The sequence below is a fragment of the Lonchura striata genome, chromosome 2 (assembly GCF_050655825.1).
Source record: "Lonchura striata isolate lonStrDom1 chromosome 2, ASM5065582v1, whole genome shotgun sequence".
Classification (NCBI taxonomy): Eukaryota; Metazoa; Chordata; class Aves; order Passeriformes; family Estrildidae; genus Lonchura; species Lonchura striata.
The window spans coordinates 127,967,486-127,990,476 of record NC_140704.1 but is presented as its reverse complement, the minus strand read 5'-3'; the positions used below and the strand labels follow the sequence as shown (position 1 = coordinate 127,990,476).

Sequence of the window (22,991 nt, the reverse complement as noted above, 5' to 3'; positions counted from 1 at the left end):
CAGCTCTGAGTGTGTGTACAATGCTGCTGTACATCAGTCACGTGTTTGGGGATTCTGGAGAGAGGGAATGGGCAGACATTGCTATCTGGCTACAGAAGGGTTAGGATTTTCTTCCAGTCATTCAAAAACAAAGCAACCAAAAACCCACCATGTGACAAGAGGCATGATAACAAAGCGGAAGGAAAAGGCATTGTTTTCAAGTTCTGAACTGGTGGTGGATTTAAACCATACATCCAAACCTCCTGAGTCTGGGAATACTGGGAGGTTGTAGCAGGGCTGGTCTCTTTTCCCAGGTAAAAATTGACTGCAGCAGAGGAAATAGCCTAAAGTTGTCCCAGTGGAGGTTCAGATTGGACATTAGGAAGGAATCCTTCAAAGAAAGGGTAATTTGATATTGGAATGGGGTACCCAGGGATGTGGTGGAGTCACAATCCTTGGATGTGCTTAAGGAAAGACTGGACATGGACTTAGTGCCATGGTCTAGTTGACCATGGGGATGTTTGGATAGGTTAGATTAAATGGTCTTTCCCTACTGTGATTCTGTGACTCTGATATTTGGAAAAATTTCTTCACCAACAGGGTTATCAAGCACTGGAACAGAAGTGGCTGAGTTGCCACCCCTGAAGGTATTTAAAAGATGTGTAGATGCAATGCTTAGGGATGTGGTTTAGTGGTGGAGTTGGCAGCGCTAGGTTAATGATGCCAGGACCCAATGATCTTAAATGTCTCTTCCAACCTAAATGATTCTAGGATTCTATGAATTGGTTTGTGCATAAATTTTGTGGCTTTGGTAGGACCATGAGAAGTGTGACAGGTTTGAGCCATTGCAGTTTGATTACTCAGGCTGTTGCCTCGTGCCAGCTTTGACACAACTGATGAGTTAACCAAGAGGAAATGGAACCCTACCCACGCCTGGAGTGGCAGTCCTTGGACCTACAGAGGTCAGAGGCCAGAAGTGCCTCTCTAGGTATGCTGCACAGCTCTGCCCTGCTTCTGAGCCATCATACAGCCCAGTGAGAGGAGGAAACATCTGTGTGGTGCAATGCCAGTGCTCCAGCCTCCCTCCTGTCCCATGGGGGGGTTCAGACAGCCTAAGGAAAGTGTTCTGCAGTTCAGCAGCAGCTACTCACAGCTCATTGCATGGACTTGGGCATCTACAGTTAATCAAAGAACTTGCTTAATTTTTTTGATCTAAAAGCCCTGAACCCTCTAGTTGCTGTTGAATTAAAAAAAAGCCCTGTCTTACCTGTTTAAAAACCAGGTTTTTTATACTTATATTTTATTATGTTTCAAGAAGATCCTTTATCTGTAGCTACACATGGAGAGAGACCCATGGCAACAATACACTTTTGCTAGCACAAGCAGGGAGGAGCTAGAAAGGCTGTACTGAAGCAAAATATAAGGAAATGGCTATGCTGCAAGTCTCCAGAGATTTCTTTTTGCTGTTAGAGTCTAAATAGGCAGTGTATTTGCAAACAGGTTTTCAAAGCATAGTTATAAATTAATAAAATGAACTGCAGTCCCTCCACTGTTCAAAGATGCACGTGAGCAGGAGCAGAGCATGGTTTGTGACCTGGGGCAGCAGTGCTGTCTGGTTCTTCACTCTTTTCCCTGGTGCAGCCTTGGTACCTGTTGAGAAGCACTTACCAGGCAAAGCCCAGTTCTGCAGCAGGTGAGAGTGTGCTGGAGACCATCCCAGTTGGCACTCTGGGTGTGGACACCGTTTTTTGTGGAGGAAGAGAATTGATCCCCATGGAAGTGATGCAGGTTGCCCTGCTTGGCTCAGCACAAGAAGATTTTTCTTGGCTTGTTCTCTGAGCAACCATAGCCAGGAAGACAAACAGGAAAAGGCCTTGAAGTACTTCCAGAATTTGTTAAATCAATGGACAGGGAAAACTGTAAGTGGCTTGCCATTGGAAAATTAAAACAGAATCCACAAGCCCTCAAGCTAAGATCCTGGACCTTAAATTTAATTACAATAATGCCCTTTTTTTTTTTTTTACTGGGGCCTAAAGCAATATACAAACTTTATAGGCTTGGCAACATTGAAGTTCATGTCTTCCAGACTCAACATCTGCTATCTGGCTATCTCCTTGAAAACCTCTGAGAACTATTTTCCATGCCAGGTTTACTTCTGGTAATTTAATGAGAAAGATAAGTAATTTAGGAAAGAAGACCCAGCTGCTATAACAAGTTGGAATACCCATTTCATTCTGTGGTACCGAGTTCTCTGCACATAGAGGTTAGCTCACAGCCTTTCTCCATGTTCAACTTCTGCTGCTTTTTGACTGCAGGCCATTTTTTGGCTCCAAAACAAAATAGTCTGCTAAAATAAAAAACTGACTGTTGCAGACCTGGAGCATCGCTCTGAAAGAGCAAGTAAATGATGTGACTTTGATGACTTTGGATCCTAGATGTAATTCTTTATCGCTTGCCCAATTCCAAATGGGGTCTGATTCAATTTTGCATCTCAGCTCTGTAGCTCAGCAGAAACCAAAGCGATTTTGCTCTTCAATAAATCCTATAAATTAATGTTTTCTACCCTAAAAAACCAGTGTGTTAACACCCAGCATCTTGTTGTAGTTATATATGTATGTATCCAGAGACAGATTATTTACTTTTCCTTCCCCAAATTCCATTTTCCCTCCAATATTGAGTCAGGATTAATGAGTGCATGTGCATGTGTATAGAGCTACTTCTTTTTAAATAAACTCAGTACTAGAGGTCACATTTACAGGCTCAGTTTATATGGTAATCTTTAAAAACAGACAGCCTAAGCACTGGAAAATGCATAGCAGCAGGGATTAGTCCCATATTAGCAGAGAAATAGGCTTGGTTTATTAATAATTGCTTAAGTCTCATTTCCATGCTTTTTTGACTACATTAGGTTTTCTCCTTACATGGGCACCTGCCAGAGGCGTAATGGAGTGAGAGAAGAAACAAGCCCTTTTTCAGTTCACAGAACCCCAATTCTTTATTAATCACAGCTTGCTCACAATGACATACAGGAAAATAGCACTAATGAAGAGTAGAATATGCAGGCAGCAACCTCCAGGGGGGTAGGGACAACTTCAAAACTGCAGCTATTTTGGGGATGATGTGTTAGGTTTGGTGATATTGTACTTGGCACAAGCACCCTGTCTAGTCATTCCTCCTGCTTCAGCCCTCTTAGTCCTAGATGTCTGTCACTAGGTAGGGTTGGCTAACACTGGAGAGTAAAGGTCATGATGAATGGAAGTCAGCAGTGTCATAAAAAAACAATAACAACTGGCTCATGAGTTCCAGGTGAAATATTCCGTAGCCTCTTGTACTATTACGCATGTAATGTGGTAGCATCGGATAAGTATCATAGATCATGGCACCTACGGATAAAGCCACTTGATGCTATCTATTAGTTGCTCCATCAATAAATTTTCAAGTGGTGAATTAAGCTCACTTTACAATTAGCATTTTTATGGCTGTTTGGCATCATCCAAAACTTGTCATAGCTTGATGGTTACAACGTGCCTCTTAAATTTGTCTCAAACTGATCTTGCTTGATTTCATTCTGTTGCACAGCTGGTTTTGTTGCCTCTCACCTCAAAAAGCAGAAGCAACAAACACTACATGGTAATTCAACCTCAACTGAACAGCAGTACAGAGTCCTGCAGCATAAATTGCATTTGAAAAACCATTTTAAGAGCCTTTTTTCTTGGACAGCTGAACGTGAAGTCACAATACCTGTGATCTAGTCACTGTTTCAAGAAAGCTTATAGATGGTAAAGCAGTCTATGTTATTAGGCAATGACTGGTCTCTAGCACCATAGAACTACTACTGACCTCATGGTGGGTTGGAACGAGAAGTCGCAGGGAATGGAATTAGACATGAGGTGCTTCAAATGAACAGACCCAGCAAATTCAACCGAGTGGAAATAGACAACATCAGAAGCCTGTTACAGGACATGTAAGATTATGAAATAACTTGCATAATGCAATAATTGTATTTTTTAACAAAAATGTAAGTATTTACAAAATAAGATCCAAGTTTTTTAAACATCAAGCAAATCATTCTGCAAAGAGACCGCATTGTTTTTGTTTTTATTTTTTTTGTTTCTTTTTAAAGTTTTTTATTGAGTTCTTGATTTTTACCTTTTTTTTTAAACCACGTCATACATTTCCCATACTTATATCGCATGATCCATAATAATATAGGCAGGGGGAGTTTACTAATGGTGGGGATGGTTCACATCCACCATTGCTGTTTTCAGCCAGACAGTTCCACCTGGAGCTCCTTGTTTCTACGGACCTCTGCAGCATGCCTCTCCTGGAAAACAAGAAGGGAAAAATCAAATCTTTTTCTCATTCTACCCGCCCAGGGAGTTTCATGCTGACAACCTGTTTAGGTCATTTGATGCTTGTGCAAAACTTGTTTCACAGCACAACCATCTTTAAAAGAAGCAACACAGGAGAGGTGTCATCCACCAGACCAGCCTGAGGCATGTTTTGTATTTACTTTCTATTCCTGCTCTGGAACACAGGCTTTTATCTGATATGGCCTTATAATCCTCAGCACCTCACAGAGTTTCATTTAAAAGGGCCACATAGAGAGGTGCTGCTTGCAGCATAAAATTTGCCATATGCTCACATTTGTCCTTTGAATTCCTGGATATTAAACTAAACATAGGGAAGGATGAGTGAGGAATTAATTGCCTGCACATTGTATGTTAGTTACTCTTTTATCTGTAGCATTTAGGAACTGTAATAAAGAACCAAAACTTAGTCTCAACAAGTCAATCTGAACTTCTCAAACATCTCCTTGGTCTGAACACTGAAGCTACCTGTCCTCTTGATTCTTTCTCTGGCTATGATGAAAAATACCACCTGTTGTACTAACTTAATCTGTGAATCAGTCCTTCAAAGATCTGTAATACTGAATGCTAGATTTTATAAGGGACTTGTTGCTTGGTGCTCCTATTAACTGCAGTATACAGAAGTTATTTCTGCAGTAGCTTCTAGACACCATCACCTTGGGGCACCCACAGCTCTGTGTGACTTTGGAATACTTGGAACAAGACATTTCACTTATTTTTCTGTATATTAAGTATTCACATTTGATGTTGACAAATTATGTTTCTTTTTGACGTTTTAGTGTTGGCAAATTGGTATTTTTTCATTACTGGTCAGTGCAAATGTTTCCAAGTAAGATACTGTCATCTTTCCTCAGAAGCCTTTCTTGGGTTTCATGCATATATACCATCACATTTCTGTGGAAACAGGGTTTAACAGTCTGTTAACATTAACCTAGGACACAGAGATGCATCAGCTGTCCTTCCCACTTCCTCTTGGACCTCAAAGATAACTAATTTGCTTTTCCCTTCATTTTCTTAAGGTCTGGGTATGTGCCTGCAAATGAAGTTAATGCAAAAATGACAACCCTCCTGTTTGTGTAGTTACTTGTAACATCATTCTTTGGATTCTGTTGTTTCTTTCCTACTTTCGAACACTTTTGTCTCCATTAAAGATGTAGAGGTCCTTATGAAGATCTCCTTGAAAACCTCTGAGACCTATTTTCTATAGCCAAATTACTAGTATATTAGAAAGTTCATTATTGAGAGAAAAAAGTGATCACTCATGCAAAACTAATTTTTTCTTAACACTTCTAAATCTTTATTTACATATTTCTCTCCCTTGTGTGAAGTTTTTTGGAGAAGGGCATACTTCATCCTGCATCTAGGGTTTGTGATTCCCTGTTTCCTCTGGCTGTACCAAAGATCTCCATAGGAAAATTTACTCTTTTCCTTGAAGACTTGTGGAAAGATAGACCTCTTTTGCTGTATATGAAAGAATTTTTTCCCCATAATTTTTCATCTTTCTCCTTTGAGAAACAATTAATTACAGACATAGGACCGTTGTTTGATTTGATCCGTGACTTTTCTTAGAAGCTGAAATCTAAACACAAGAGACTTTTCATTTGTTCACAGAACTTCTTAAAAGCTAGAAAACCAACCTTTCTCTAGAGACAGTCCAGCAAAGGGCCACGAGGACTAAGGAGAATCTCTCAGTCTCTGCTGTGAGGAAGGCTGAGAGAACTGGATTGTTCCGTTTGGAGAGAGCTCAGGGGGATCTTACAAATATCTATAAATACCTGAATGAAAGGAACACAGGGCCAGGATCTTTCCAGTGGTGCTCAGTGACATGATCAGGAGCAATGGGAAAAAAACTGAAACCCATGAGGTTTCCTCTGAACATCAGGGAACACTCTTTCATTGTGAAGCCACTGAGCAATGGCACTGGTTGCCCAGAGTGGAATTGAGTCTTCATTCTTGGCGATACTAAAAAGCCACCTGGACATGGTCCTGGGCAACTGGTTCCAAGTGGCCCCCCCTTGAGCCTGGAGTTGGGCCAGATGATCTCCAGAGGGCCCTTCCAACCTCAACCATCCTGTGACTATGTCACTGTAGCACTTCAGTCATTTTTCAAAGTGAGTGGGGGTTTAGACAGGCATCAGTAGCTCTGACGTAAAAGTAGCTCAAGTGTAGCAACTGAGATAAGGATTATGCACAACATCTCTGCAAAATATTGCTTAGCTTTTTCTCTCTAGTCTAAGGTGAGGAGTGATGGTGTGGTTACCTTCTCTTGGAGACGTTCAATAAGAGCAGCTAAATTAGCTTCACGGTTTTCTTTGATCTGTTCCATTTTCAGTATCAGCTTTTCCTCTGCCATTTTGCTAAAGTTATTGTTCTCCTCCAAAGCTTTTTGAAGCACTTCTCGCTCATGTTCTCTCTTCTCTGCCAGATGTTTCAGCACCTGGGCCTCCTGGGACTGGAAACAAGAGACATAGGCTGAGAACATATACTTGTGAGGAGTAAAGCATGTTGCCATGTTGCCAGGGAGCACGGGACCTTGCCATAGGGCAACAGTTCCCTGAGTGTGGAACTTGTGTAAAGCTTGCTGCCTTTTTTAGACAGGTCACTTTGTGACTGAACTCAACTAGCCTCAAAACCATGGGTTTAGAAGCACTGGCTAAATGTGGGGTACATGCCTGAGGCAGCAGCACAGAAATGTCCAAAGCATTTCTGTAAACAAGAAATGCTGATGTGCTGCTGCCCTGGCTCGCCTGGATTGCTGCAGTTGTTGCTCAACCTCTGACAGCTGCAGTCTCTTAGCCACAGGCCTTTTATCTTTAGAGATAGGGACATGGGGTTGAAGAAATGTACAGTTAAGGCAGATTGCTGGTGCAGGACAGGTGCAATTTCACCCAGGCTGGACTCTTTAATGTGTTTGAATAGTTAATAACCATTTATTGACATGAAAGACAGACAGCATCAATTTGGACAATGTTTTTTCCCATTACATTCATATTTGGATTAATCTAACTGATTAGGAAAGGGGGAGAAGTGTTTTACTGCCTAGACAATAGCAAAAATTTTTAGTTAAAAAAAATTATTTTTTAATTTTTCTTTTTCAAGGAAGATGAAAACTGCAAGTAGGAATGAAACAGATGTAGTCTATGCTTAATATTGTTTTCTTCCTTGTAAACTCACTTCTCATAAGCATAAGCTTTGTTATTTATATTAAATCAAATTTCTAACAGGAAACCACTAATCCTAGGAAGAAAGCCAAAAAACTTGCAGCATTGGCCTATTCTCCAGGCAAGCCTATCTGAAAAGACAGTTAGCTGGAAACAATGAACAACAGCATACACTTCTGGATAAAATAAATGAGAAGCAGCATGAGAAGAAACAGAAAAGCAGAGAATGAAATAGAGCGCTGGGAGGCTAAATGCGTATTTCAGTGCTGATCCCAAGGCAACTGTGTTGCCATTGTGATCCATAAAAATGAGTTAGTTTATGGCCTAAATTAAGGGTTTTAACTATTAATTACAATTAGTGGTAATGAAATATTTTCAATTCTATCATGTGGCTTTAAATGGACTGAAAAAGGCTGCAATTCTTTTATATGAGCAAGACTCAACTAGGAGAAAACAAATATTTTAATTAAAGTAAGATATGCATAAAACCAAGTGCACTAACAGGGCAAATAAAGCAGATTCCAAAAAAGGCTGCAAAAGGCCAGGTAGAACATCTTGCAGCAAGATATTGGAGTAAAACACATCTGGCTTTGAAAGGCCTGCTTGAGATCATAGGAGAGAGCCACTTCCATCCATCCTTATCACTTCATCCATCCACCATTGTCTCTTAATGAGTTTCACCTCTGGCCTGGCTGCAGGTACAGGCTCATTTCTCAAACTGATCTCTGGAGCACCTGCTGGTAGGAATCCTGGAAAGGCTGGTACCTCCCTGAGACTTCCCTGCTCTTCTCTCCCCTAGAGCATGTGCTGAACAGAGTAGTAGAGCAAGCATTTTTCATGCCTTTGACTCTGTTGTGCCAGATGAAAGATGTTGCAAGTGGGAACAAAGCCCCTCAGATAGATGAAGCCATAAGTAGAGGGAATTTCACTGGTGGAATATGGAAGAAGGATGAACCAAAGACAAGTAGAGCTGGGCAAAGAAGGAATTTTGTAGAGCAATTAAAAAATCATAAGAGCCCCAAAAGTTTAGTAAAAATATCAAAATTTTTAATAATAATATAATAAAAGTAGTTTATTTGAAACAAAATGTCTGATTTCAGATACTTAGTATTTAACAGTTCTTAACTGTAGGTTATTTTACTATGTAAAAAAGTTATTTTAAGACATCTGACGCAATGTAAAACTGAAATAATTAAATATTTTCATCTCTCCCACTTATGCACAAACCTAAGTGGTCCAGTTTGATTATTGCTTGTGAAGTTATTCTGCATTTTCTGTTTCATTTGCTACTCAACAGCAATCTCTCATCTACTTTTGAAAAAGTTATGATCATTAAATTTTGTTTGCTGATATGAATTTTGTGAACACTTTGCTTAAATGATCTAAAAGTAATGGATAATCTGAGAATGCATTTCTCTTCCTGTTGTGAGTTTGAATAGAAAAGACACCATCAGACTAATTATAATGTCCTTTTCCCATGAAACATTTCATAAGTGACTTGTTAATCTGAAAGGCTAACATTTCATGGTGTTTAAATATGCATATATAATGTGTTATAAAATCAGACCTTTTCAGATTTGGAAAACAATTTTCAAGAACTTAGCCATGCATTAATAAAAAGTAAGATTTGGACTAAGCATATAAGAAGCATTTTTTAAAAGGGCATTTTATTTCAATGAAGGTAGCAAAATGCCTTTTGAGATTTTGAGGCACTTGCCCATTTTTCAAGATTTGTTTTCTTCCATTCAAATCCTTTGCCTTCTGGAAAGACTTTTTATCATAAATCCTGGAGAACAGTGAAAAATTAGAGCTTCATGTCAAAGTACACACATTTCTGGATGCTGTGCTGGCAGACAGTATATTCATAAGTAATTTGTCCTATAATTCAGGATGATGAAGAAAATCCTTATACTCTAATTCAGTATTTACTGGATGCAAATTGCCTTGGCACCAGAAAGAGACTACTTGAAAGCTGAAGAGGCCTCAGGAACTGACTGCAAACCCCTAATGTGATTTTCCTTTACAATATGTCTTTAATAGCATATTTTGAGACGGGAAAATCACTGGTACCCGGGACTGGTTCAAAATAAGGGAACTCCCCACCCTGCCACAAAACATCCACAGGGTAGAATCTCATTTAGACTGATGTCTCTTCTCTCATGGCGTTGTACCCCAGCTGTCAGTCTGCCTGTTTCCCTGGTGCTCAGACCATTCTGAAATCCCCTTACGACAATTCTGGAAGGCGCCTGCTATGTGTTTGTACTGGATTGTCAAATGATTTTCTGTTTCCAACCCATTTGGCAAAAGAACTTGGCCACCCTGTCTGTTCAAAGTCTACTACACATCCAGAAATGGGTAAATGAATGACCACGGATACCCAGGGGAGCTGGGATTAATAGACTCCCTTTGTTGTTTGTCTTGGCTTTTAAATAGCTGTGTTTGGACTCACACAGTTCCACAGTGATGCAACATACATAGGAGGTTTTTATTGCAAGTCTATTTTCAACAATATTTGAAGTGCTGGAAAGGATATTTTCGAATTTTTGATAATTTCAACACAGTTGTATACTGCCTATGGTGTTTCTTATACAGATGTGGTGAGAAAATGAAAAAAAAAAGGCTATAAACAGGATGAAAAATAAAGAAGATTAATAAGGAGGGAAAAATATGAAATGGTGGAGAAAACAAAAATCAATATTCAAGGGGGACTATTCAGAAGACTTCTTAAATATAACAAGGCATAACCAATGCAGCTCCAGCTGCAGCATCTAATGTTACATCATAGAATCAAAGCATCATAGACTGTCTTGGACTGGAATGGACTTTAAAGATCATCCAGTTCTAACCCCCTGCCATAGGTAGGCACATCTTCCACTAGACCAGGTTGTGCAAAGCCCCATCCAACCTGATTTGGGGCACTTTGAGGGATAGGGTATCCACAACTTCTCTGAGCAACCTGTGTCACTGCCTCACTGCCAACACATTAAAGAACTTTCTCCTACCATCTAATCTAGATCACCCTTCTCTTAGTTTAAAACCATTGTTCTTTGTTCTATCACTATCTGTGCTTGGAAAAAAATCACTTTCCCTCCATTTTACAAGCCCTCTTATGGTACTAAAAGGCCACAAAATAATGTGGAGAAACAAAAATATTTATTTGTTAATATTAAATATGGAGGAATAAAAATATGGGAGAATAGTCCTGGTAGAGATAACTTTGCTCCATGAAACATACTAATGTGCTAAAAATGCAGACAAACTCCTATGATGTTCATGTCATATTTTTAAAGGATCATGTGCATCTTCAGTTTTCAGAGATGAGTGGTTCAAAAGAAAATCTACATCTGGTACCTAGATGACTGGAGATAGATGCAGACTACTAAACACTCATTTAATGAGTAAAGTTAGTTATGGAAATTGGCTCTGGATATACATTGTTTAATTATTACTCACATGAAAAAAAATTCTCCTTATCTGAGTAAGAGCTGCTTTATTTTCTCACATCTATCTATCTTTGACAGATATATCCAAATATTGAAGTAATTTATATGGAGATAAAATTAATCCTTTATTGCTCTTAAACAAGAAATGGGTTCACACAATTGCTTTTAAGCTGGAAATTTCAGCCTGAATGCATTCAACCTCAGATACCAGTACCCTTAGTTACTAGGGTGTCTGAGACACACCACGAGTCATGAGTGCTCCTCTTTCAAAACACATTTGTTCACTGACTGATTTTTTTCTTTTTACAATGCAGTGGGTTCAGAAGAAGCTGCAATAATGTTGGTATTTCTCTGTGTATCCAAAAGATACTATTAATGGAGCTAATTGTGAAGGCGGGAGGAAAGGCTCCTGCTGCAATGTAAATGCCAAGGTGAAGCCTTGGTATGGTGACTTGAAGTACTGATGTTTTCAGGGGAAGGAAATGAGCATGGCATTATAAAGTTAATGAAGATCAATGTCAAATTGTCTTATGGTTGTTCATTAGTGGCAGAGCCCATGGCAGAGTGGGGAGAGAATGTTTGCCAGCATTGGGATGTATGCTCATGGCTCCATGTGCTCTGAGACAGACCCTGGTGCCTAACACCAAATCCTCTCCTTGTTGGTAGCAAACATCTTCCTACAGGCCCATATTCCATAGGCTAATGTGTGGTTTTGGAGGAGGATCTGTGAGGTTTCTTGGAGTTTTGGCTATCTTTGGTTGCTTAGGACAGTGGTTACTTGGACAATGGTTACTTACAGTAACCACTGTGTATAGACTCAAATTACATTGGTGTAAATCAAAATGTGACAGAAACATCTGTTTCAGGTGCTGATTACACCTGTTACTGGAACCTTTACATGGAAAAATGCTTCATGCTGTGTTACTTCTCTACAGACGCACAGCTGAGGGCCAGCAGCAATCGAAAGGGAGATCAAAAATAGGCAAGGCAGGAGACATATCTCAGGCACTGCCTATCCTCATGCCCATCCTTCTCACCTTACAGTTTGGTGGGAAAGGGTAACAGAAATGAGAAAGCTCGACTTTTGACAGGGAAGGAGCACTCTCTTCTCTGTCTGTCATCTGGAGCAGCAGTTCTGTGGGTGCCATGCAATGTCCAGGGGGGAACATCTGTTCCCCAGCTCTGCTGCCTTCCCTGCCTTGGCAAAGCCCTTCCCCCATCAGCCTCCTGTACAGAGCAGTAAAGCATGGGTGGCCAAAGCAGAGATGGATTATCAAGAGCTGCCTCTGGGCAGGCTGTGGGGCTGGCACAAAGGGGCAGTGAGCTGGATGCAGCACTGAGTGTGGTCCTGATGCTGGCAGAGGTGCCCTGGGCTGGCTGCTGCTGTGGGGAGCACAGTGAGCCTGGCACAGACCAGGCTGCACAGCAGGCTTTTCTTGTGGCATTTCATTTGCATTAAAAACCCAGGAAGCTGTAAGTCTATCTCCAACAGCATGAAAGAAAAAAAAAAAATAAAGACTGTTCTCCTGCATTCTTTGTCACACTAAGCTCTAGGGATAAGCTTGATTCAGTTTCATCCCAATACAAAGCCATTAAAAGGATTTAATTACATACAATTTCTCTTCTACAATCCAAAGTCTAGAAGAAATGCACATCCTTTTAGTGTTTCTTTTTTTATGCTACTAAGTAAATTGAACATATGCAATAAAATAAATAATTTGACATAGGCCTCTTGAAGTCTGTACACCACTAAAAATAACAGCTGAATATTCAAGGCCAATGGGTAAACATTGTTAAATGTTAAATATTCTGTAAATAAAACTTCTGCTGCATACAATGTCACAGTGCTCTAATTTTTTAACTAAGAAGGATGAAAAGATCTTCCTGATTATCCACCAAGGTAGGAAAATATAGCACACATATGACAAAAAGAAAGCAAAGATAACAGTGACATGTTGTAAAGAGGAATCTATAAGTGGAAAGGACTTATCTGTAACTAGCCCAAATGGTCATGTCAGGTGAGGTAGAGAAAAAAGGGGAGAAACAGAAAGGAGTTCTGTAAAAGCTTACGAGAAAATAAACAACAATGACAAACTGGAAAAAGCCTAAGCAGGAGGCTGATGAAGTGCATGTATTGCTCTAGATTGTCTCATGAGTTTGAAAATTTATTAATGAACACTGCCTAATTAACAGAGCAGAACCTAACTCCTAAACAGCATAAAATTCCTTAGCAACTTGTTTTCCAAAAAGGCAATTCTCATCCACTAGTTATACTTGATTTGAGTCAGAACTGTGCTGGAAGGACAGGATCTAGAATAGCCATGCCTGACAACTTTGTACATAGATTGAAAAGTATGATAATAACAGCCAGGTTGGCTTTTAGAAAGTCTGCCTGGTTTGTCTAGCAGCAGAAAGTGGAAGAAGATGCTGAGGGAAATACTAGATGAAGTTGGGCAAATCTCTCTAGCTTTCATCAATCAGTAAGTTCCATATTTTCTGAGTCACAAGTTCCATTCACATAATAATTTCCTACAAGGTAGTGTTCTATCAATTTTCCTATTATATTTTTGAACTAAATAATATTTTAATAACCTCTAAACAGTCTGTGATAACAAATATACCTTGAATAAACAATACATGAAAACATGTTTCATTTTTGAAATTGCTGTCTGATAGTTTCATTGAATGTTTTGTGCCCTTTGAGCTGTATGAAACAGAATATAATTGTTCCTATTCATCTCGTAATTACCATTCATGACTTTGTAGACTTCTAATTTATCTTTCGTCTGTAGTCTATTTCCCAGCTCAAAAGTGGACTGTTTAATTTATCTTCTTATTGAAGATTTTTTGTTCCTCTAATTGCTTTTTTATTTTTCTCTGCATTATGCTTTTTTTGGGCACAAATGAAGTCAATAATTAAGATATGAGAACACCAGGGATTTTAACAGTGATGTAAAGAAACATTTTGGTCTGTTCCTTGTTCCCTTTCCAGCAATTTCTGCTGCAATGCTAATGTGGAGGATCTTGTCTATTAAAATAACTCAGTTATATGTTCATTCAAAATGAATATAGTATCAAGGGGAAGGAATGGCAGGTGTCTGTACTGCTATCACTGATTACCAATCTATTGCATAATGAGTTTTTCTTTAGGAAGAAATGAACAGTAATGAAATCAATGGAATTAAATCTCTGAAACAGTCAATTTGTATTTTCCACCAAGTATATGCATAATATCAGGCCTTTTATTGCTTTTATTTAATTCTGTGTCTGTATCTTTACTCAAGCATTTGTACTCAGCACAGAGTAACTTCACCGACTGAGTTTTTGGGGATTATCATAACTGGGAGGAGTGAGAGCTCACCCATCTCAGAAGGTGCTAGAGAAAATGGAAATTCCTTTGATATACAGTCATGCCCTCTTGCTGAAATGAATGCTCTGGCAGAAATATTTTTGAAAGAAGCGATAGTGCTAATGAGTGTGTGCTAGAACCACAGAGCCATTCTTAGCAAGCCAGAAAAAATGACAAAAGTAGCAACACTGCAGTTATCATCTAGATTAATTGTTCAAATGAGTGAGGTCCAGAATAGTCAGTTTTCACTGCAAATTCAAACTAAGTGCCAGGTTTTAAAGACCTGTCAGTAATCCAGATCTACTGACTTCAGCAGACACATAACAAACCACACATCAGAGTAACTATTCCCTTGAGGTTCTTGGCAGTGACCCTGATTTGGCCTGACAGGAATGAAAGAGAGTGGAATTGCTTTTCCTGGACCTGATCCATGTGCTATCTGTGGCACAGATGCTGTACCTGAACTTCTGTATATGTTTTTGATGACATCAGGAAAAGTTCTTTAACAGCAGTTTTAGCAAGAAATCACATTGTTTAAAAGATAAATTAAAGACTTAAGAGACATATAAGCTTGTTTCATTTTCAGAAACCCTCTACCAGGGACTCCATGGGCAGGTAGAAGGGGTTTCTAATGCCTGTGCAATAGTAACTATGCAAGCTGATTAGCCACAAAATTACATTGATCTCTTGAGTGAAGGACACAGAAAGACCTAAGATCCTAAAGCTTCTGTGGTTCTCCTTTTGTGTATCATCAAAAAGAAACATGAATTTAAATTGATAATATATTATCATAAAATTGATAATATATTATCAATTTTAATTTTTCTGTGGTCATTGCAGTCAGTCATGACTCTTCTGAAATGGTGCAACACAGCACAAATGCTGGGCATATATAGAACACTGATAGTTTCCAGACTGGCAGTTCAGGCTGGTTATGGTGTCTCATGGTCATCTTCTGACTTATCTGATCTGGAGTTTGTCTTTTTCTTTTTGTAAAAAATAAAAAGAAAGGACATTTCCAGCTGTCTTTCTGCCAGTCTTTGTGCCAGCCTTTGTGAAAAAGTTGTAACAACTCTTCCAAATGCTATGTGACAAACTTAGTGATTATGAAACAGAGCTGTACCATTTATGAATGGGATCATAAAGAGGGGAAGACTTAGTCTGTGGAAAACACTTGAAAGCAAATTTCGATCACTACTGAAACTGCTAGAAATGCTTCTTAGCCTCTGTGTTATGCTAGTGTCTTCATTCAAGCATGTGTGAATGATCCCAAACTCACTCTGTTCAGGCTATTCCTCTATATTGCATAAATAAGACATTTTAGCTGCCTTATGCAGACCCTGTGAATAATTTCAATGGACACTACAAGGAGACAAGATCCAGTAGTGCAGAAAGCATGTGCTTGAATTGCAGATCTGTCTCTTAAATTCAGACACAATAACTGTTTTGAGCAACTATCACAGATGTCCTGAATGAACCATTAGTTTTGTTCACACTGTATGCAAGTGCATTTGAGCCCACTTGGCCCCTGTCTGAAGCTATGTCTAGTTTGTGATGCATGCTTCTCCAGCATTGAAACCAGTGAGGCTTGTTTGCAAGCTGCTGAAAAGACAATGAACTCATTAATTTCTATAAACATATTGATGATTTTTGTCTATGCAGGCACCATGAGTCAGTGATGGCAATGGAAAGCACACAGGCAGTAAACTTGACTGCTATGATGTACACTAAATCATGCCTAATTACTAGCATTTTTTTTAAGGAAAGATACCTTTCTCCTCTCCTCTGCAGCCTCCAGCTTTTTCTGGATCTCCTCAAGAGACAGTTCTTTCTTCTTTGGAGAAGCTAAAGTTCGTGGTGCTTCTGAGACTGGAGATGGCGGCTTTAGGATCAGTTCAAAGGCCTGGCCTGAGGCACGTTTGTTGATTTGTTTCACTTCCATGTCTGCACAATAAGGTGGGAAATTGTAAGTCCTTCAATACACCAGCAGTATTGAGGAGAGAAGCAGCACTGATATCAGAGTAGGATCAGAAGCACAGACAAATGATTTAGCATCTTTGCCTTGGGCATTTTAAATGCAATGGCAGATTATGAGCTGAAAACTGTTCTCAGGAGTACATTCCATTTTATCTGTAATAGCTTAATTATACCTTAATCTCATAAAGATAAGAATTTACAGCAATTTTGGAAGGTTATTGGGGCTCTGTGCCATTTCACATCTCCTGCAAGCAATGCCCAAGCTGATTAATTTTTTAGGAATGCTTTCATCTTTTCTTTATTTCCTTGGGAATTATACCAGCTATGAAGATCTGTAATTCTCAAATGGGGAGTAGGGAAAGAACAGGTCAATATGAGAAAAAGTTTCAATAGCTCCTATCAGGAACAATATTCAGCATCATGGGTACTGTACTCTTCATAGAAAGTAACAGCCCCAACCATCAATTAAATTATTAAATCAGCAAAATATTCACTAACTAACACTATGGACAAGGAGAACTGAGTTGTTTCCCAGCACTAGCACATTTTATGACATGCAGGATGATTTCCAGTAAACATCACTCACCATCATATTTATAGATGTTCATGTTGCGAGGTTCCGGGTAAAAACAGGAGCAGATCAGCGAGAGCATGGACAGCTCCTTCATCTTTTCCTTGTAAGCTGAAAGGAGAGATCTTGTTAGCATGCTTCACTTCCCCAGCTCCTCCTCTGTGAATCTTGAGCTGAGATGAGTGGCTGGGCACCAGAAAGTCTACTCCATCAATCACCTGGCAGATTTCTCCAGAATATTTACTTTCAACTATTTCTTCTCAACACTGAACCTTTATCAAATCACAAATTAGATCCTCAGAACTGGCTTCTGGTCCTCTACATGACCTCAGCCTTGGGCATAATGCAGGCAGTGCTCTCTGGTTTATAGAAAGTGAATCTGGCTACCAGGAAATGCATTTAGCATTGGAAGAGTGCCATGACTTCACTCTCCCCTGGCAGGTGGAGACACATGAAGCTCTTAAAGTTTCTCTGATGTATCCAAATGCAATTGAGAACAGCTATGAAAAGCTGGCCATATATTGCCATAGGATAAAGACGTTATTTTACAAGTGAAAATGTCATACAGAAAATTAAAAATAAAACCAGAAATGAGGATACATTTATCAAATAATTTGCACAATGTTCTTAATATGCTTAACTACCTATCCTTAATATGCTTAACTACCTGAAACAAACCTTCTCCTTCCCCACTTACTGGCCAAAATATCTGGCTTTCATACTTAGGTCTAGTCTATATTATCTGATGCCATTAATGCCCTTGTAATTTACCTTTATGGTTCTATCTTTGCTGACTTTATAATGCCTGTAGGACCCAGTCATGAACTGAGGAGGCAGTGGTCTAAAAATGATCAAACTAATACATAATCATGATGCAGTGTGCTCTGCTCACCCTTCCTAATTGCTTGTAAGTAAGAAAACAGTCTCGTACTGTGTCACTTGGCAAGCCAATGACAGAGTCCAGACTGGAGCTGGCTCTCCTGGGTCCTGGGGCAATACCCTGCCCACTGCCCACAGCCCATAACACATGGATGTTAAGGCAGGGTGCTTCAAAATTCATCTTGGCACACAGGGATCCCTGCTATTATCAAAATCATATCTACAGAGGCAGACACTCTTTTGCTGACACCATGTGAAAACATGGCTTAGAATATGTGTGACTCAAAGGTTTAACAGATTAGACCAAATTAGCCCTTGCTGTTGATAAAAGAATATCAGATGGTCCTTTGTTCTTCAAACTGTGGATACAAATTAAATTCTCAATCAGCCTTTCTCATGTATACTCTTTTGGTTTTTGATTTTGCTTTTCCTACTCAGAAAGAAATTGATAAGGGCTTGATAGCCTTTGGGTGCTGCTCAGTATGGTGGTATTTGAATAATCCACAGTTCAAGAAAAAGTTTCCAGCTGCCAGTAAAGGATTAGTTAATTCAATTAAGCTTTGCATAAGGGACTCTAACTATGTAGCTTGAATAACTCACCTAAAGGAGATATATCTTTTCAGAAACCATTGGTAAAGTGTACTGAAGACTTTGCTTTCAGTGAATTTAGGCTGTCATGGAAGCTTGGTCTTGACATGATTCAAGTACCAGCTTGCAAGGAATGTGTACATGTGACAAGTACCAGCTTGCAAGGAATAACTCAAAAATCTTCTGAAGAGAAAAATCTTATCCATCTGATGTATGTTGAATTATGAATAATGACAAACATAATGAATGGTTCACTTAGACCTCCATCCAACAACCACACTGGTGTGGTTTTCCAGACCTTTCCCTGAGGAGGGCTTGCCTAGCTAGCTACCTCTTCCACTGGAATTGCATTCTTCCCAGGAGCAAGGCTGTGGAGTGGCTGCACACCAAACCCTGGCACGTTGCTAAACATAGAGAAAAGAGACACTGGGCTAAAGTGTTTTAAAGATGTGGCCATTGATGATACAAGCAGAATCTTGTAAAAGATCTGTCAAATCACTGCTAAAATCTATACCTTGAAATACCTTTGTAGAAAAAGGCATGCAAAGCAGCATCCTAGGAATCTTGCCTTTTGGGGCCTTTGTTAATATTTTTTATCTTTTCTTGACATTGAATATATTTTGCTTCCTAACAGCATTTTAAACAGCATTTTAAAAGATTAGAGAAAGGTGTTGTTTTGTTTTTTTTTTTTTTTCCCAGCTTGCCATCTGCAAAACACAGCAGGAGAAAGATAAGAACATGCCCAGCTCTCTTTCCTTCAGTGCAATAGCTGCACTGAAAGCATACAGGCAAAATAATTGTCTTAGTTAATTCTGGCCACTGGCAGAATTAGAATGACTTTCCATTCTTCACAAGAATCACTTTTTGTTTTTTTGTGGTATTGATTTAGTCTGCACTTGCCCTAGAGATTCCTTCAACCATAGCTGGATCTTGGCTTGAATACTCACAGAGGTTCTGGAGGCTTCTGCAGCCCTGGGAGCCAAACAACCTTCCATGGTGGCAAACACTGGTTTTCCTGTTGCAGATTTAAGGGCTGAGGGTGTCAAAGGACCCAAAGAGACGCAGATCTCCTCTGGTGTCCAGCATCAACAATGTGAGGATCTGTCCCTCTTTATCAGGCTCGGCTCTGAGCAGAAGCCCTGCTTTGCTCAGCTCTCATTTGCTTAAACATTTCCTTAAAACATATTAAAACAGCTGAAAGCAGCAATGTTAGCCCAGTTGGTGGTCTGATTAAAGTGGCTGGCCTATGATAATCATACAGATTAGACAGGAAGGTAACTGTACTTTCCCAAATCCCAAGGGTTAGTATTTTAGCAATGGAAACCTGTTATCTCAAGAAGATTTTCTGTTGAGAAAGCAGCACACATAGACCACACAACCAAGGGCAGAGCATTTGTGCAATCTGCCCAGGACCTCTTGTGTAACCTGAAAGAGGCACAAAAATTACCTGCCTCATACTAGAGCTTTTCAAAACTCTTGAAGACCATCAGTGATTGCAAAGAAGTTTATTTTCCAAATGTGTTTCCACTGGCTTGCTAATTATATCCCTCCTCGTGCAGTCATGTAGGCTACATATCATTCCATTAATGCAAGTTAAATGAAGGAGAGTAAATAATGGAAATCATAATACTACAAAAGCTTTGATAGGGAAATGGCTAGGCAAGAACAATGTTGATAAAAGATGGCAACAGAATCTTTTTAGTTATATGCAGCAAGATCTAAATGTTTATATGCATTAAGAGCACTGATTTTTGCTAAAACCAGAAGACAATTCAGTATTAGCATTTCTTATAGTTTTGCTGTGAATATGCTAGTATTCATAAGTCTTAAATTCTGAAACTGTGTGATTATTTCAGAACCTCATCTACTTTTTAAGAATAAACTCCTCAAATTCAGAATTGAAGAGAAAACATTAGAAATATTATCAAATGTCCCTAAATGTTTGACAGCTTCAGAAAAGAACAAACTGAGATGGCTTTGAAAATCAGGAATGCATGATTTATTTTTTTAAGTCCCAAAGGTACCTTAATATTATTGTTTTAAGCCAACCTCACCCTTTTCTCAAACTTCTGGAATTATTTTCAACAGCTGTACTTAGAAACTGGGAAACTACTTCCTCTGTTGGGTGAACATCCCTGCTCTTTCTTTGCAGGCTCTTCCTTGCTCATCTGGGTAAGGTCTTTAGGATCCTCTTAAGGGCCCCAGTTCTACAATTGCATGAGGAAAGGACAGCAGGACTGGACCTCCAGAGGGAAACAGTTTGAAGGATTTCATGCTCATGTTGTATAATTTTGGGCATCTTTTCTTGAGGCTAGTCTGTTCCCATGGTCTGAACAACCATTAGAACCTGGGGCACAGTAGACATACTGCTAATACACACCTTCCAGTTTCTATACCTATCAACTAAACTTGTTTGTGCTCCAAGATTGCTCTGGTGTGTGAACCAAAGTGTGGTCAGGTGGGGGGTTTTGATAATCCTCTTTCAAAATGCTCTACTGATCTCCAATAATATGTTTATTCAGATATATCCTGTATGTTTCTGCTAATGACAGAAAAGTGCTGCATTCATTGCCAGCCCTGCAGCTCACTTGCCCAGTGAATGAAGCTGCTAAGGTGTAGTGCTATGGCTGCCATTGGAAGTCAGCAACCACTTATTAACATTTACTGCTGGGAGAAATAGGAAGGTTAAGGAAAGCACTGCTAATCCCTTCCTGTCTGTTCTCATCTGTTATCCAATAGCTATAAGGAATTTTTTACAGTTTACACTGTAAAATGAAAATCTGCCCTCACTGACAGGCCATGAGCAATTTGGGTCACATTTTATTCCTTGGCAAAGCACAGCTCAGACAGATTGCTGTGTCACAGCAGAGACCATTATTCATAAGCAAGACTATTTTTAACATATGAAGGGATAGAGAAAAGTGTTAATGTTACTTATAATTAACATCTGATGTAGGCAAATGTGTTGATTATTTTTGCCTTACGGAATCTGGTCTGCATATAAGAAATGTATTTTATACACACATTAACATGTATAAATATTAACCACATACATTAATATGTATCCATCACGTGCATTAATTTGTAATGTTACTGTATTTTGACATTTCAGGTACCACTTGCCAACTAGTTCTTGAAGTTCTGCATACCTGGAAGGAAAAGGAAATTGGCACATTGCCCATGGTCAGAGTGTGCAAGCCATAACACAGTTCAGCCCCGTGTTCCCTTTGCAGAAACCTATGTGACAGTTGCCTTTTTGAGACTGAACTGAAATTCTGCTTAGTTTTCTCCTCTGGCAGACACTGAAGCATTAAGAGGCAAGACTGAGCATGAAACACATATAGAGAAGACCTATCACACCCACCCTTCATAGGGATTTCAGATGGATGTTATTGACAATGTGGTTTGTTACAAATGTCATTTTGGTAATGCTCCCTCTGGGGTGCTAGAGCTTTTGCTTTGTCAAGGCACTGCTTTCAGTCATAATTTTGTGAACACCAACAACCACACTCTGTTGACCAGTAATTTACAATTTTATTTTTACTAATCTATTCTAGCAATGTGCTGCATCCTTTTCTGCCAAACAAGATGACATTATACAATCCCAGCTGTGTTGTTTCCCCACATAGCTGGTGGGGAATTTGAAGAAAATTACATGATGAGTACTGCTAAAGTGGTGGCTAGTACTGGGACAAGCACATGGGACTGGGAGAATTAAAATTCAAGATGGGGCACGAGTAGTAGAGATTCTAGGTATCATTTAGTTTTTAGCATGTCTGAGACCTATTAGCCTGGAATTCACTTTAATTAATGCTGGCCAATATTTAAGAGAGATACTTTGCAGAAATCATGAAAGCTTATTATTTAGTCAAGGGATAGATTAGCACTACCAGAGAATGATGGCCCCATTCAGATGTCTTAAGTTAAACAAATTAGGTTGTCTTAAGACCAGCAAATCTATCTTCACAGTCAGGAAGCCTAAGAATGTTTATAAGCTTATGGAGTCACCAGTGATGGAGAGAATGAAAGCAAAAGCAGCTGCACTAAATATATCTTATCCATCCCTTATGCTCAGCCATGAGTGACATCTCAGTTTGGTGGTTCACATAGGTGGGGCTCATTTTGTTAGTTTCTGAATGCAAAACACTGCCCACTAGAATTAGGTCTATCTTACAGCCTTATGTATACGTGTGCTTTTCCAGTTTCCCCAACAGAAATAAAGTTGCTTTACAGCTTTAATGCCCTACAGTGCTCACCTGCTTCACTGCAGGGAAAGGTGGCACAGGACTCCCACTCACCTGGGGCCATTCTTTGGGGACCAAGTCTTTAAAATTGCACTCTTAATATACTGCAGTGCAGCTTAAGATAGGGATAAGAATAAAGTTTTGGTTATGTCCCCTGTCCCTGATTTTTTTGATATTTCTATATCTAGGCAATAGAATAAGCAGGTACTATGAAATAGTAACAAGAAACAGAAAACAAGGAAAAAAAAGAGCTAACCAGTGAGTTTCCTCTGTCAACTGTGACTCTAGAATTTCCTACACTATGTCCAGAAAACAAGATAGGAAGAACATGGGACAGCTCTAATCTGCCTTTGTGGCAACTGAGAGTTTTAAAAAAATAGTTTTAGGTATTAATTTCTGTAACCCTCATTACTGTTCCTGGGTTTTGGCA

General features: G+C 39.3%; 1 protein-coding gene across 1 annotated transcript in view; it reads right to left on the bottom strand.

Moving 5' to 3' along the window:
• Positions 1 to 2,947: 2,947 nt before the first annotated feature.
• STMN2 (stathmin 2) overlaps positions 2,948 to 22,991 on the bottom strand; it is a 38,300-nt gene continuing 18,256 nt past the window's right edge. The window contains exons 2-5 of the mRNA XM_021550574.3: positions 16,866 to 16,961; positions 16,074 to 16,246; positions 6,610 to 6,801; positions 2,948 to 4,303 (exon numbers count right to left, since the gene is read on the bottom strand). Of these exons, the coding sequence (XP_021406249.1) occupies positions 4,244 to 4,303; positions 6,610 to 6,801; positions 16,074 to 16,246; positions 16,866 to 16,961 (521 nt within the window). The 3' untranslated portion in view covers positions 2,948 to 4,243. The remainder of the gene's footprint in view (positions 4,304 to 6,609; positions 6,802 to 16,073; positions 16,247 to 16,865; positions 16,962 to 22,991) is intronic.